This window comes from Sorghum bicolor, chromosome 8 (genome assembly GCF_000003195.3).
Source record: "Sorghum bicolor cultivar BTx623 chromosome 8, Sorghum_bicolor_NCBIv3, whole genome shotgun sequence".
Taxonomy (NCBI): domain Eukaryota; kingdom Viridiplantae; phylum Streptophyta; class Magnoliopsida; order Poales; family Poaceae; genus Sorghum; species Sorghum bicolor.
Genome location: NC_012877.2, coordinates 58354064 through 58368737, shown reverse-complemented (window position 1 = coordinate 58368737; position 14674 = coordinate 58354064). Strand labels below are relative to the sequence as shown.

Sequence of the window (14674 nt, the reverse complement as noted above, 5' to 3'; positions counted from 1 at the left end):
AGAATACTAATATCCCTTTTGAATTTGCTGTCATCTAACAAGCCAGCTGGTAACTAAAGAAAGTAAGAACTCACTACTCTATGTCTTAATTAGTGAGGGGTAAGGACACAAAGTGGTTCTTCGCTGGGCTGCTTATTTTGTGTATAAATCGCTTGGACCCCTTATTATATTTTAAAGACGAAGGAAGTACTAGTTAGAAGTATTAAGGCAATGTTTAGACGATGATAAAAAAAAAGGGCAATGTTTAGATCTTATTCTTGCGGTGATTATAGATGGTGATCGTTATGGTAATCACTACTTCTGATCCAGGATATGAGCACGAAATAAGATATAAAGTCAGTATGATAATCACTGTTTTGGACTGATAATCCCAATCATAAGAACTAGAAGTAGTCCTTCCAAAAGGATGGGCTCCTTTGGGCTAGGCCACTTTCTCCAAAAGGATGGGCTGGTGGCTGCAGCATGGGCTGGCCTAAATGTTGAACCCTATACTCCGTACTTTCCAAAAGCCAGCACCTTCAACATCTCTGAGACTTAGGGGGGTTTGGACTGGTCTGCTCTACGTTTTTCAGCTTCGCTCCATGTTTTTTAGTCAAACGGCTTCAGCTCCACGCACTCAGTTCGAGGAAAAAGAGTGGAGTTGTGAGAGCACCTACAGGGTACTCCACAAACTTCAGTTTTTTGTGGAGCTGCTCCATAGTGAAGTTTGTGGAGCAGTCCCAAACACCCCCTTAAACTTCGCTTAGTGCAATCCGTACTACAAAAAGGTTATCAGAGTGTTATTTGTCAAAAAAAAAAAGAGGTTATCGGAGTGTTACGTGTAGAAAAGTTTAACACTCTGATGATAACTCCGATAAACTGGCAAACCTTCAACATCTCCCTTACGAAATCCAGTCGTCCTTGCACTTTTATACAGAACAATAGCCGTATGTTGTATTGTATCGTTGTATATGTATGGCGAACTGAACTTGGCAAAACGGACACAACACGCATGTCGCATTGGGTGGGCTTATTACCTGGGAGCTGGGAGGTACAGTACAAGATGACAGAAAATTAAACCCCAGCAACCTCTTTTTGACTGGCAAACAAACATGGAGTTCTGGCAAGGAGGCGTGGTGGGGTTCTGTGGCACCGGATTTGCACCAAGAAATGGAGTAGTGCTAATTAATGTGGTTCTGCACTGCATGCCTAGCGCATGAGCTGAGATGGGCACGTACGTACAGCATGGCTCCCTTTTGCATGGTCGAACTCCCTACTAGTAGTACAGTTATGAGTTATCTCTGATCAAAATAGCAAGTGGTATTAAAACGCTTTGGAACGAGACACACACGAACAGCAACACGTACTCGATCTGATAATAACAGCAACACTCTGGAGTGCAACATGTACACACAACATGCAGTAATTAAAACGCTTTGTGAAAAGACTAACACACACGAACATTTCCATTAAAAAAATAAATAACACACACGAACAGCTTGGAAAATAAACTCAATACAAAAACTAAACAACTTACACAAACGACAATGAAAACACAATCCATGCTGCTGCTGCTACTAGCTAGCCCTAGCCGTACGTCGTCGTCAGCTTATGATTCTCGCCTAGCTAGGGAGAGTGAGAGACTTGGCTAACAGCATGAGCTGCCTTCCTTCATCATTGCAGCAAGCACGTTCGCGGCGACGACCTCCGCGTGGCTGCCCCCGTTGCCCACCGCGGTGACTACCACTAACCTGATCTTGTCGCCGCCGCTGGTCTGCATGCCGACGACCATGTACCGCTCGTCGTCGCCCGCCGCCGCCGGATCGCTGTCGTCGTCGTCGCTGGCGGCAGTGGAATTCACCAGCACACCCAGGTTGTTCCAGAGACTCTCAGCTGTGCGACGGCCGCCGGGGGACCTGTTGTTGTTGCTGCTGTCGGGCTCGGCGGGGAGGGGAAAGAGGCGGCGGCGGCGGCGGCGGTGGTGGTTGCCCTCTCGGTCTCAGACGCCGGAGTAGAACCAGTTGCCGGACCGGTTGGCGATGGCGGAGATGCCGGAGGGTTGCTTGTTCCTCTGGTCGGCTAGTAGCCTGATCTCCTCGCCGTCCTTGTTGTGGAAGGCCACCAGCATAGGGCTCGGAGGCCAGCGGATGGCATTGCTTCTCATCCACTGCCGCAGCATCGCCGCCGCCTCCACCGCCATTGGCAGCAGCGACGAGCACAAGCGTGAGGAAGAGGAGAGCAGCGGCAATGGTAGAAGAACGTAGCCTGTCCATGCTGGATCAGCCGGCGTCGGTCGTCTGAGCAAAAGCAGTATGCATGCTGTGTTGTGTGTATAATAAAGTGGCGAACTTGGCAAACGGACACATGCATGTCGCATTGGATAACTGTTACTAGTAGTGAGTTGAACCATGCAAAGGGAGCCATGCCAGCTCATGCACTTGGCATGCAGTGCAGAACCACATGTTACTGTGGTGTGCCCAGTGCAGAACCACATGTTAGGCGAAGGCGGTTTTTTTTTTCTCTTAAAGGCATATGCCCTCGCTCTCTCACTTATTGGATTCACTTTAAAAAGTGTGCAAATACATATCTCAAAGCAGTTTTGCATTGAGATGTGTGTTTGCACAATTCTCAAAGCGAATCCAATGGGTGGAAGAGTAAGGGCATATGCCCTTAAATGCAAAATTAACTTTACCCATGTTAGCCTTTGTTTGGATGTTGTCGTATTCACTTCAATCCATGTGTGTTAGTGTGGGTTGGGGTGGAATTTATTTCAAATTCCACTCCAATCCACCTTAACACATGTAGATTGATGTGAATTCGACTACATCCAGAGCAGAACCACAACATGTTTTGTTTGTCAGAAACTCAGAAGCACATTGGCCCTGCCCTGGGATGCTGCGGAGCTAGATAGGATGGACATATGCATGCAAAAGGTTTCTGGCCGGGGTTTCATTTCTCGTTAATTTATCTAGGAAACCTTAATTAAACTATGCATTGGCATACACGATCGATTTGGCATTATTACAGAAAACATCTCTAGAGAGATGGTTAGAAATGATTTCCACGGAGGAAAACTAGCTGTGTCTCTCCAGTGATGGATGGGTGTCTAGAAATAACCATTTTATATAATTAGGCCGGCTCCTTGACCTTGAAGCTCCAAGTTTCATTTGGATTTTATTTTGGCTCTTACATGAAATTCAATTCAAAAGTTTATTTCAAAACCTTTCTAAACAAATTTCCCAAAGGCCTTCAAGCGGCGTAGGCCACTTCATGCTCATACCATTTCTGCAGGTTCCTTGTCCCCTTCAGCTTTCTCAGCCTCGATCGCTAGCCTGCCGTCTCTCCCCCTTTTCTTCTTCTCAAACCGGCTCTGTTCTCCATCAAGGACCATGGGGATTAAGAGAATCTCCAACGGTTTTGTAATTTTCGTTTTGCAAAACAAGGAGTTTGCAAGTCTTAAATCAATATGCCAAGTCACAAAATTGAGTGTCTCCAATAGTTTTGGCAAAATTGAGTTGGCAAAACCAAATGGTGGACCCGGTCATTATTTTTTCACGCGCTTTTTCTCTTCACGCCATCCACTCTGTCGCGCGGGAAGTCTCGCGCGTTCTCCCGCGCACTGTGTTGCGCTGCCGCCTCCTTTAGTTCGCGTTGTGTTGCGCGTTGTGTCCGGCGTGGGAGGGACGAAGGGCGGCCTTGAACTCATGGCTTCAGGCGGCGCGATTCTCCGACTACGGCAGCGGACAGCGGCGCGTGTGGAGGTGTTTTTGTCGCGAGCCGAACGGTGGCACGTGCTGACTTTGTGTCGCGATCGGGACAGTGGCGCGTGTGGAGGGGTTTCTTCGCGAGGCGGACAGCGGCACGTGGTGAGACTTTGTGTCGCGAAGAGGAGTCAGAGGAGAGACCGATCGGCCTTTGCCAAGTCGTCCGGGGTTTGGCAAAAATGCCAAGTTTCCTCCCTCATTTGCCAACTTTGTCAAAATGCAAAACTCAAATGCAAAACCATTGGATACCTCAATTTGAGTTTTTTTTGGCAAATTAGTCAAATGCAAACCTCAATTGCAAAACCATTGGTACCACCGTTCTCCCCTTCCCTACTTGTTATCACCTGACAGGTCATAACTAAAAAGATATAGACGGCACTACCAAAATAGTGGAATTCTCCTAATGTTTTTAAGTAGTTATAAAATACTACCACTAGTCAAAATACTAGGAAATCCTACTAGGAGACATTTAGTAGGGAAAATTTATACTAAATTTTGAATGCTAAAACACTAAGAGAAGTCCACCTCACTAGGAGAATTAATAAATTGTGGTTGTGCGGTAACTTAAGAAAAGTTATAACTTAACTACCCCTGGCAAACTTCTCGTGTTGGAGGTGCGGTATTGGTTGTAAACATTTAAAACTTCGTCTTAATGAAAAACAAGTCTAACAGATGTGTTCTAAAAAAAAAACTACTCTCCCCTATCGTAATTAGTAAAGAGCAAGGACATAATGTGGTCTTTTGCTAAGCTCCTTATTCTGTCTAACAATCGCTCAGACCCTTTACTTTATTTCAAGATAGAAGGAGCATCACTAGTAATTAGAAGTATTAAGGCAATGTTTAGATCTTATTATTCTTACAGTTATTGTAGATATATGGTGATCACTATGGTAGCCACTACATTGTGATCCAGAATGTTAGCACGAAATAAGATACAAAGTCACTATGATAATCACTGTTTTAGGCTGATAATCCAAATCTTAATAAGAACTAAAAGTAGTCCCCTCTCCTCTTCATCCAGCCACCATATCAAGCAGCTCCTTAATTTGGGCTCCGCCACTTCCTCCAAAAGGATGGACGTACTGGTGGCTAGAACATGGGCTGACCTAGCTAAATGCTGAAATCCCACTCCGTACTTCCCAATCTCTGAGACTTAAACTTTGCTTAGTGCAAACCGTAAGTGGTAACTGGCAAACGAATAAAATGAAAGTAAAAAATATATAGGTACAAAGCCAACAAGTGTTCTGAAAGAAGTTTTGCTGATTGTTGTGTGCAAATATAATCCTCGTTTCAAGCTGTCACCAGATGCAAGTCATCCTGGCCTCCATTTGCTCGGCAGATCAGTGTTGACAATGACACACAACATAACGCTTTGCGGCTGCTGCTGCTGCTGCTGCGGCCGCATTTTGGACTCTGCTGCTGCTGCTGCTGAATCACAATCACTTGGGCTAGAGAACAGAGAACTGCTGGAATTGCATGCAACACTACATGTACTACACACAGCAGTAAAACTTTGGAACACACACAGACACAGGTTGGAAAATTATAAACTAAACAAAACATAAAAAGAAGAAGAAATTAAACAAGTTACACATAGACGACAACGAAAGCATAATTAATCCATACTACTGCTAGCTAATTAACCGTCATTAGCTTGTTATTCTCGCGGGAGATCAGTGAGACTGGCAGTCTGGCACTGCCGCCTTAGCTAATAGCATGAGCAGATCACTAATAACTCACTAAGCCTTGCCGCTGCCGCCGTTAATTAGTCTTCAGCCCACGAAGCAGGTTGGAGGCGACGACCTCTGCGTGGCTGCTGCCCCCGTCGTTGGCCAACGCCGCCGTGACGACGAGGCGGTGGCGCCTGCCCTCTCGGAAGAACCAGTTGGGGCAGTAGCTGAACCCCTTGGCAAAGCCGGTGATAGCCACGTAGCGCTGGTCGGCTACGGCGACTAACCTGATCTTGTCGCCGCCGCTGGTCTGCATGCCGACGAGCACGTAGCGCTCCTCCTCCTCCTCGTCCTCGTCGTCGGCCGCGGCCGCCACCGGATCCCTGGTATTCGCCAGCGCACCTATTGAGCTCCAGAGGCCCTCTGCGTTGGACAGCTGGGGGAGAGGGAGGCGGCGGCGGCGCTTGCCCTTGCCCTGCTTGCGGATGGCGTGGAACCAGTGGCCGGACCGGTTGGCGAAGCCGGCGGCGGAGAGTGTCTCCGTCCCTTTGTCGGCTAACATCCTGATCTCTTCGCCGTACTTGTTGTGGAAGGCGACCAGCATGTAGGGCTCCTCATCGGCGGCCAGCGGCGGATGCTCCTCCTCCTCCACTGCTGCTGCAGCATCGTCGCCGCCGCTGCTGGCAGTTGCAGCGAGCACAACAAGCGTGAGGAAGAGGAGAGCGGCGGCAATAATAGAAGAACGTACCACCTCCATGGCCATGGATCAGCTAGCGTTTGGGGAGCAAGAGCAGTATGATGTATATAAAAGTGGCGAACTTGGCAAACGGACAAACTTGCAACCACGCATATCGCATTGGACTGTACTACCAGGGCCTTGTTTACTAAAAAAACAAAAAACTTTTTAAAATTCTCCGTTACTTTAAATTTTACGGTATATGCATAAAGCACTAAATATAAATGAAAACAAAAACTTATTACACAGTTTACCTATAAATCACGAGATGAATCTTTTGAGTCTAAGTAGTCTATGATTAGACAATACTTATCAAATAAAACCGAAAGTGATATAGTAACGAAAACCAAAAGATTTTTAAAATTAAACAAGGTCTAGCTAGGAGTGTAGTTGGAGCATGCAAAGGCAGCCATGCATGCTGTACGTGCCCATCAGCTCATGCACTCGGCATGCTGCATGCAGAAGTGCAGAACCACATGTTGGCAGCAGCACCACATGTTTGTTTGTCAGAACCACATGCATGCACCCAGTAGACGGGTGTTCATCTCATCTTTGAACTGTGTGCCTCGCGCGCTCGCCTAGCTCCAACATGCATTATGCCTGACTGGTCAAAATGTGCCTTCCAACAAGGACCAGAGTCCCAACTTTTTATAATTTAGCTCTTTTTTTTAAGAAAATTTTATTTTGGACCTCTAAAAAACTTAAACGCAGTTTTAGACCCAGGGGGTCGACGCCATGCTTTATGACGTCGAGGTTACATGTCTCGACGCCATGGATCACGGCGTCGAGCTCCCTGGCCGAGCCCAGCGTGGCGTCCGACCTGACAGAGAGGCCGACGCCGTAGATCACGGCGTCGAGCTAGCCTGTTGAAGGGAAGGGTACTCTAATTGTGGTCGATGGAATGTTTGTCAAAGCCTCAAAACTCCCGCGGATGGCAAGGCGGCATCCTCGACCTCGAGAGAAACTTTTGCTAGCTAGCAGTAGCACAAACATAGGGCATGGGGACGGGCGGAGCGGAGGCATGCACTGCACGGAGATTCCAATCCAATGCCTGCCTCGTTACTGCAGCCTTCCGCCCCCTTGCGAAACACGCCTTGTTTAGTTCCGAAAACCAAAAATTGTCGAAACTGTAGCATTTTCGTTTTTATTTAACAAACATTATTCAATCATGGAGTAATTAGGCTTAAAAGATTCATCTTGTGATTCAATTAGTTTTTATTTTCGTCTATATTTAATACTCCATGCATGTGGCATAAGATTCGATGTGACGAGGAATCATGAAAAGATTTTGGTTTTTGGGTGAACTAAGCCTTGTTTACTTCCAAATTTTTTTTGCAAAATAGGAACAATAACACTTTCGTTTTTATTTGACAAATATTGTTCAATTATGGACTAACTAGGCTTAAAAGATTCGTCTCGTCAATTCCGATCAAACTGTACAATTAGTTTTTATTTTCATCAATATTTAATACTCGATACATACGTCTAAAAATTCGATGTGACAGGAAATCTGAAAACTTTTGCAAAATTTTTGGAAACTAAACAAGGCCTAAACAAGGCCACAGAGACCTGACTCCTAAGAGCTTTTGAATGCTCTCCTTCTCCCTCCTTCAGCCACTGTAGCGTCATCATCACCCGGACGGACCGGACCTCCTCTGCACAGGCAGCCCCTGCTGGATGCTGCGCTTTGTACTGCCACATTTTTACGGCTTGTTTAGTTCCAAATTTTTTTGAAAAATAAGAATAATAGCACTTCCGTTTGTATTTGATAAATATTGTCCAATTATAGACTAACTAGGCTCAAAAGATTCGTCTCGTCAATTCCGACTAAACTATGCAATTAGTTTTAATTTTCATCTATATTTAATACTCCATGCATATGTCTAAAGATTCGATGTGACGGGAAATCTGAAAAATTTTGTAAAATTTTTCAGGAACTAAACAAGGCCTAAAGCAACCCAGGGCAGGCCACTGGTCCACACTCCACAGCGTGCAGCTGCCCCTGCCCTGCCGCGTCCCCATTAGAGTACCCTTCCCTTCAAGAGGCTCGACGCCGTGATCTATGGCGTCAACCTCTCTGCCACGTCGGACGCCATGTTAGGCTTGGCTAGAGAGCTCGACGCCGTAATCCATGGCGTCGAGACGTGTAACCTCGACGCCATGAAGCATGGCGTCGACCTCCTGGGTCCAAAACAGAGTTTAAGTTTTCCAGAGGTCCAAAAGAGATTTTTTTTCAAAAAAAAAGTCAAATTGTAAAAAATTGGGGACCAGAGTTTGGTGTACCTGTTCATAATTAATCATCATGAAAACGGAATCAGAGTCTTCACACAGCGTATTTTTATGTGGTTTGCATGATCATTTGATGATTATACTATACATTGAAGTAAAAACATGCATGCATGCTGCTTACTGCTGCTTGCGTCGAGGTCTGCAGTTTGCTAGCTTGTGTGTGCCATCTACTCCTAGCTACCACCAAACTGCTAAAGAGTTTGTTGATGGACGCAAAGAGAGATTGGTTAGTTCAAATGATCAACCAGACCAAATGTTCACTCCGTTTCAGGGTTGCACATGTAACAGACCTACATTTTTGTCGTATGGTTTTGGAAATTACATGTTTTTTTTTGAGGGAAGTCATTTGGCGCATTTTATTACTCTCCAAAGAGAGTTACATCATTTACCAAAGCTTGTAGGATAATACTAGGGGGTTCATCTACCCAATTATATGATGATTTCGATGCCATTGCTTCTCTAGCTATCTCATGTGCTACTGTATTGGCTTCTCGATGAACATGATCAATAGAAATCGATGCGAAATCTTGCCACCCTTAGACGCATTCTTCATAAATTAGGCCACTAGCAGTTGCAGACATTCCTTACTGTTTCATTGTCTCCACCACTTCCATGCAATCTGTCTGGACCATTAACCGGTAGCATCTAATTTGGCTTGCTAATCCCAGTCCTTTCCTGTTGTTTAACAAAAGATAACCCAGTTTGTTAATAGGAATTTCTTCTGGTTACGTGCGAGCGCAGTTCCTTTGGGATGGGCCACTTTCTCCAAAAGGTCGTCGTTGGGCTGGTGGCCGGAACATGGGCTGGCCTAAATGCCGATCGTCTACCTTCAACGCACCTGAGACTCAAATTTTGCCTTAGCGGTAGCGCAAACCATATATGTGGCAAACGAATTTTAAGGAAAAAAAAACAACAACAGAGGTGCAAAGCGAACAAAGCTTTGTTGATCGTATTGTGCAGACCCTCGTGTGAAGCAAAGCTGTCGCTGTAGAACCTTCTCGCGGTCGATGGCAGGAGTTCAGGAGCTGCAGCTGAAGGCGATCCGTGAGGCCAACGACTAGGTCAGGGCGGGGTTCAGATCGCTATCACTATTTGCAGCTCACTGGTAGCACAATCAATCCGTAATGTAATCTATAAAATTAGATGCAGTAGATAGGGGTTGTACACTTGTTGGCCTAGTTTGCGTCATTTGTGGGTAGAGTCCCGATCGCGGAAAAAAAAATGGAAGAAGCAAAGCTGTGTCACCAAAGTGAAGACAAGATAGCCGGCCGTGCAGTTGCAAGTAAGTCATCCTGGTCTGTACTGTGGCCTCCATTTGTTCGGCGGATCAGTGCTGAGACAATGACACACAACTCTTGCGGTCGCTGCATTTTGGACTCAGAGCTGCTGCTGAATCACAATCAGTCAGTCACAGTTGGGTTAGAGTTAGAGAAGAGAAGAACCCTTCCCATAGGTGCTTCTCCTGGAAAACAAGTGATAATCCTAGCTGCCTTGCTTGTCCCGGGTTACCTGCCGGTTTCGATGGTTTTATTAGTCCACAATTTCTGCAGGGGTATGACTCATCAGCAGAAATAAGATGCCATTGATTTTAGGGTAACTTGACCGTCCGCCATGTTGGAGTATTCCTCTGTCGAGACCGGAGGTGATGGCGATTTCTGTGTTGCACTTGGGGATAAAAATTGCTGCCCCTTAGCTGTACTGGAGCACTCATCACATAATACTCGTATATAGACAAATAATTCATGCCAGTTTGAGAAATAGAAAAAGGAAGAAGAAACCTCCCCGTTCCTTCATGCCTGCCTGACTGACTGACTGACTGAATACAAAGAAAGACTACAACATACAAATTCCCTGCCCATTTCCGGATGGAATTGATCGAAGGGCAGGCAAGTCTTTGCACTCCATCTTTCCTCACGTAAAGAAAGACCCCCTCAACGCCCTGCTCTGTGTGTCTGGTCTGACCGGCCAGATGTGAAATTGCCAGATGTGGGAAGCGGTTTGGCATCTCTTTTTGGGCTTTGTTTAGTTCCGAAAAGTTTTCGGATTTCGGTACTGTAGCACTTTCGTTTGTTTGTGGTAAATATTATTCAACTATGGACTAACTAGAATCCAAAAGATTCGTCTCGTGATTTGCAGGTAAACTGTGTAATTAGTTTTTATTTTCGTCTATATTTAATGTTTCATGCATGTATTGAAAGATTCGATGTGACGGAGAATCTTGAAAACCTGGATTTTCGGGCAGACGAAACGATCGAGTACTACCTACCTACTCGCTGAACTGAGTTACGTGTGTGAATGCAGAACAGGCGTCGGATGATCCGGCACTCTACGTGCCTAATTTCCGGCTCTGACTCCGCCGGGCGAGATCTCGCATCGCATCCATCTTGCACTGTGACGATTCTTGTCGCGCTCCGTGGTCACTGGTCAGACGCCGGTTTTTTCTTTTTCAGCGGGCCGCTCCGTCCCAAGGATGGGGATCGCAGCAGCGTTAATAGCCAGTCAATCAAATGGATTAGGGATTACAGCATACTATATGCATGCATGCGACAAGTCACAACTTTTCCCCCCCCTTGCGAAATCCAGTCCTTTATCTACTACTACTCCGGTCGTCCGTGTGAAATACTACTAGCAACGTCATTATTACCGATTTTTCTAGTGTGGTGTGAAATGGTATAGGAGTACGTACGTACGTAGTACATACACACTGCCACCAGTTAAATCTTGGCCAGGTAAAAACACAACGAAGCATAAATATACGGACATGCATGGGCGGTGGAAATGGTCGTCGTCAAATATATGCACAGACGAGGCGCACCAAAAACAAGACTCATCAGAGAAATTTCACGACGGACTTTGGGAGGCCGGCCGTATGTATCGCCCCTTGGCCGGTGGCCGCAGCTTGGCAGCCTCTCCACATGCATGCATGCATATGCATTTGCTTGGCTTGGCACGCAAGGAACTCCGTTGCACTGCCTTGCATTGCATCAATGGAACGAAGGAAGGTACCTGTCGCCTACAAAAATTGAAAAGAGGAGAACGACCGGCCGGTTGCTATATTGCGCGCTGGTGATGCTTTTTGTACTATTACACTAGCATTTATTAGCAGTGTAATAATGTAAAAAAAGAAACTGTAGCTTCGTGGACCACCACCTCCACCTGGCCGGGGCGTCTCTGTGTCTCTGTCACAAACGAGATAGATCAGCTGTATTATTATCTTTTAATCCGTTCGAATGGGATGGTTCATCGCCTATCCATTAATTTTTTTTCCCCGTACCGCCTTTCCTTTATCATTTGGTACTAGTGGTGGTGAGTGTATACAAAATCACTGTCGGATTGTCGCGGAAAGTGCATACACATCTAGGGTTTCTAGCACGGCGGCTACAATGATTTGCATACAGGCGTGTGTTTATATATATAAGTATATAAATGAAGCCAATATATTTCCTTAGGATAGGATTTTTTTTTTCCTTCACAGAAAACGTCGACATATATGATATTACATGATCACGGGTACGTAGTAGTAGTATCTTTCAAAAGTTCTTGTTTTTTTTTTGTTGTAAAAAAAAAGTTCTTATTTTCAACAAGAAAGAATGCCCTTTTTTTTCCTTTGAAAAAGTTGTTCGAAGGCACTGATCCGGCCAAGAGAAATCTATACAAAAGCTAGATGGATGATATATGATGCATTTAAACGCGTCAGCGTGGACGATATAATGAAACAGGAGCAAACCGACAACATTTTTTTTCCTTGTTTCCTTTGCCCACAAGCCACAAGTAAAATCAATATGTACATCTTTTCTCTTGCAAACCAGCAAACGCAAGCCAAAAAAAGTCCAAAAACCACACAGAAAAAACGTTCACATCTCCAACTAGAATCCTCCCATTTTCCTCCCCGCCTTTAACTTTCGTGCCAGCAGCTTGCTTGGCAGCTTCCACAACCCCCTCCTCTCGCACCATCCTCCGGGCCCCACCAGCCGCAACTGGCCACCGACCACATCGCAACCCACACACCCAGCCGGCCACGTCAGCGCGCCAGCTCCTAGCTACAAATGGATGCAATGCAACATTCTAATACACAGCGCCATACGTACTACGAAGTAGATACGGCGTATAAAAAAACACGAACTTTCTACGTACGTACACACCGTCGTGTACCGCCGCCTAGGCTAGCTACGATCTACTCTCTCGGCGGCGCACGGCGCGCGCGCGGCATTTGTCGATCATGCCGCGCCCATGTGCCTCGGCTCCGGCGTCGCCGCCGCCGCGTACGGCGTCCACGACCGCAGCGGCGAAGGCGAGGAGCCCTTCCAGCTGTAGCGCGTGGGGGTCGCCGCCGACGTCGTCGTCAGGTCGGGCGTCGCGATTCCACCGCCGCCGCCGCCCGAGTCCGACACGCGCCAGACCTTGACGGACCCGTCGAGGCTGCCGCTGTACACGACCCACCGACGTGGGCCGTCGGCGTCGTCCTCGTCCACCTCCTGGTCCATGGCGACGCACTTGACGGGGCCCGTGTGTCCCGTGAGCACGGCGAGGCGGGCGTGGTCGGCGCCTTCCTCGCGGCGCCACACGTTGATGGTCCGGTCGGCGGACCCGCTGACGACGACGCGGCCGCCGGCGACGGCGAGGCACAGCACGGCCATCTTGTGCCCCCATAGCGCGCCGCCGTTCCTCGGCGCGGCGCCGGGTCCCGCGCCCCGCCGCCACTGCCAGTGCGACACGGCGCCGTCGGAGGAGCCGACGTACACCACGCGGGCCTCCACGGCCACCGCGATCGCCGTCACCGCGCTGTCGCCCTCCCGCAGCACGCGCTCCATGGTGTGCCACGTGTCCCCGTCGTCCCGGCGGCCCTTCTTCTTCTTCTTCTTGTTCCCGTTCGCCTTCGCCCCGCGCCGCCACACCTTGACCGTGCCGTCGGCGGAGCCGGTGAGGACGAGCGCGTCGAAGCCCACGGCGGCGACGGCGTTGACGGCGTCGGTGTGGGCGTACACGGACTCGAGGCACTTGGAGTCGGACACCCGCCACACCTTGAAGGTGCGGTCCCATGACGCCGAGTAGATGAGCCCCGCCGCGGCGTCAAGGCTGAGCGACGAGACGGCGTCGAAGTGGCGCATCCACAGCCCGCTGTGGCGCCGCCGCGTCTGCACGTACTGCGACGGCCGGAGCGAGCTCCGCAGCACGTCCCGGAACCGGGGCAGCGACCCCACGCGTTGGTGCTCGACGGCGGGGTCGTCTTCTTCCCCCTTCTTCTCCGACGACGACGCGCGGCGCCGCCACACGCGGACCTTCCCGTCCTGGTGGCCCGTGTAGATGCGGCCGCCGTCGGCGGCCACCACGACGATGGCCTTGACGAGGCCGCTGCCGGACTTGAACCCGCCGCCCAGCTCGCGTCGGTCCCGCCACACCCGCACGTTCCGCGAGTCCGTGCCCGTGTACAGCAGGTCCCCCGCCGCGGCGAGCGAGTAGACGTGGCCGCCGCCTTCCTTGACGAGCGAGCCGAGGAGCCCCGTCCGCCGCCTGCTGGTCGCGTCGTCCGCCGGGCCGCTGCGCGGGCTCATCAGCCCCGGGAGCTGCGTCCACGGGGACGAGGCGTACGGCGACGCCGCCGTGCTCGCGCTCGCGGTCGTCGTCGGAGTGGAACACGACGTGTTGTCGTTGTCGCCGTAGTAGGAGTAGTCGTCGTCTTCCTCATCGTCCGACGTCGTCGACGACGACGACTTCGTCGCCGGCGCCGCCGCCACCGCCGGGTCCGGCCGCAGGAACTGGAGCAGCTTCTTGTGGTTCCCCATGGCTGACGCGCGCGGTTCAGCTGGATTAGCTAATCTTGTGAGTTTGTGACGAAGGAGACGACGCGATGGAGCTGCACAACAGCCAGTCTTTGTTGTTTTCTGTGGTGTCGTGTTTTTGCCGCGGTTTGGTGAATGATTTTGATGAATGAATGAATGAATGAAGGCGGCGTTGAGGTGTGGGAGGGTGGGGTATATATAGAACAGCTGGGACGGTTGTACGGTCAGCGTGAGGGCGTTGTGACAGGTGGACGGCTGGGAGGTGGGTGTGGACGCGTTGCGCCTCGGCCTTCTCGGGGGGTCCCGGCGCCGGCGGCGGGCCTGCGGCTGGCTTGGCGGGAAGGGAAAGCGTGCGTGCGTGCGTGCGTGGTCCGATGGGGGGTAGTGGGACGCGTGGCGGGACGACGAGACGGCCAGTAGGAGTACGTACAAATGATTGCGGCACTGGTGGCGGCC

At 49.2% G+C, this 14674-nt stretch overlaps 1 protein-coding gene across 1 annotated transcript; it reads right to left on the bottom strand.

Annotated features, from left to right (window-relative positions):
* Positions 12152-14383, bottom strand: LOC8069726 (protein JINGUBANG). Its single transcript, XM_002442389.2, has one exon. The coding sequence runs from the start codon at positions 14219-14221 to the stop codon at positions 12656-12658; it is 1566 nt and encodes a 521-aa protein (XP_002442434.2). The 5' UTR covers positions 14222-14383; the 3' UTR covers positions 12152-12655.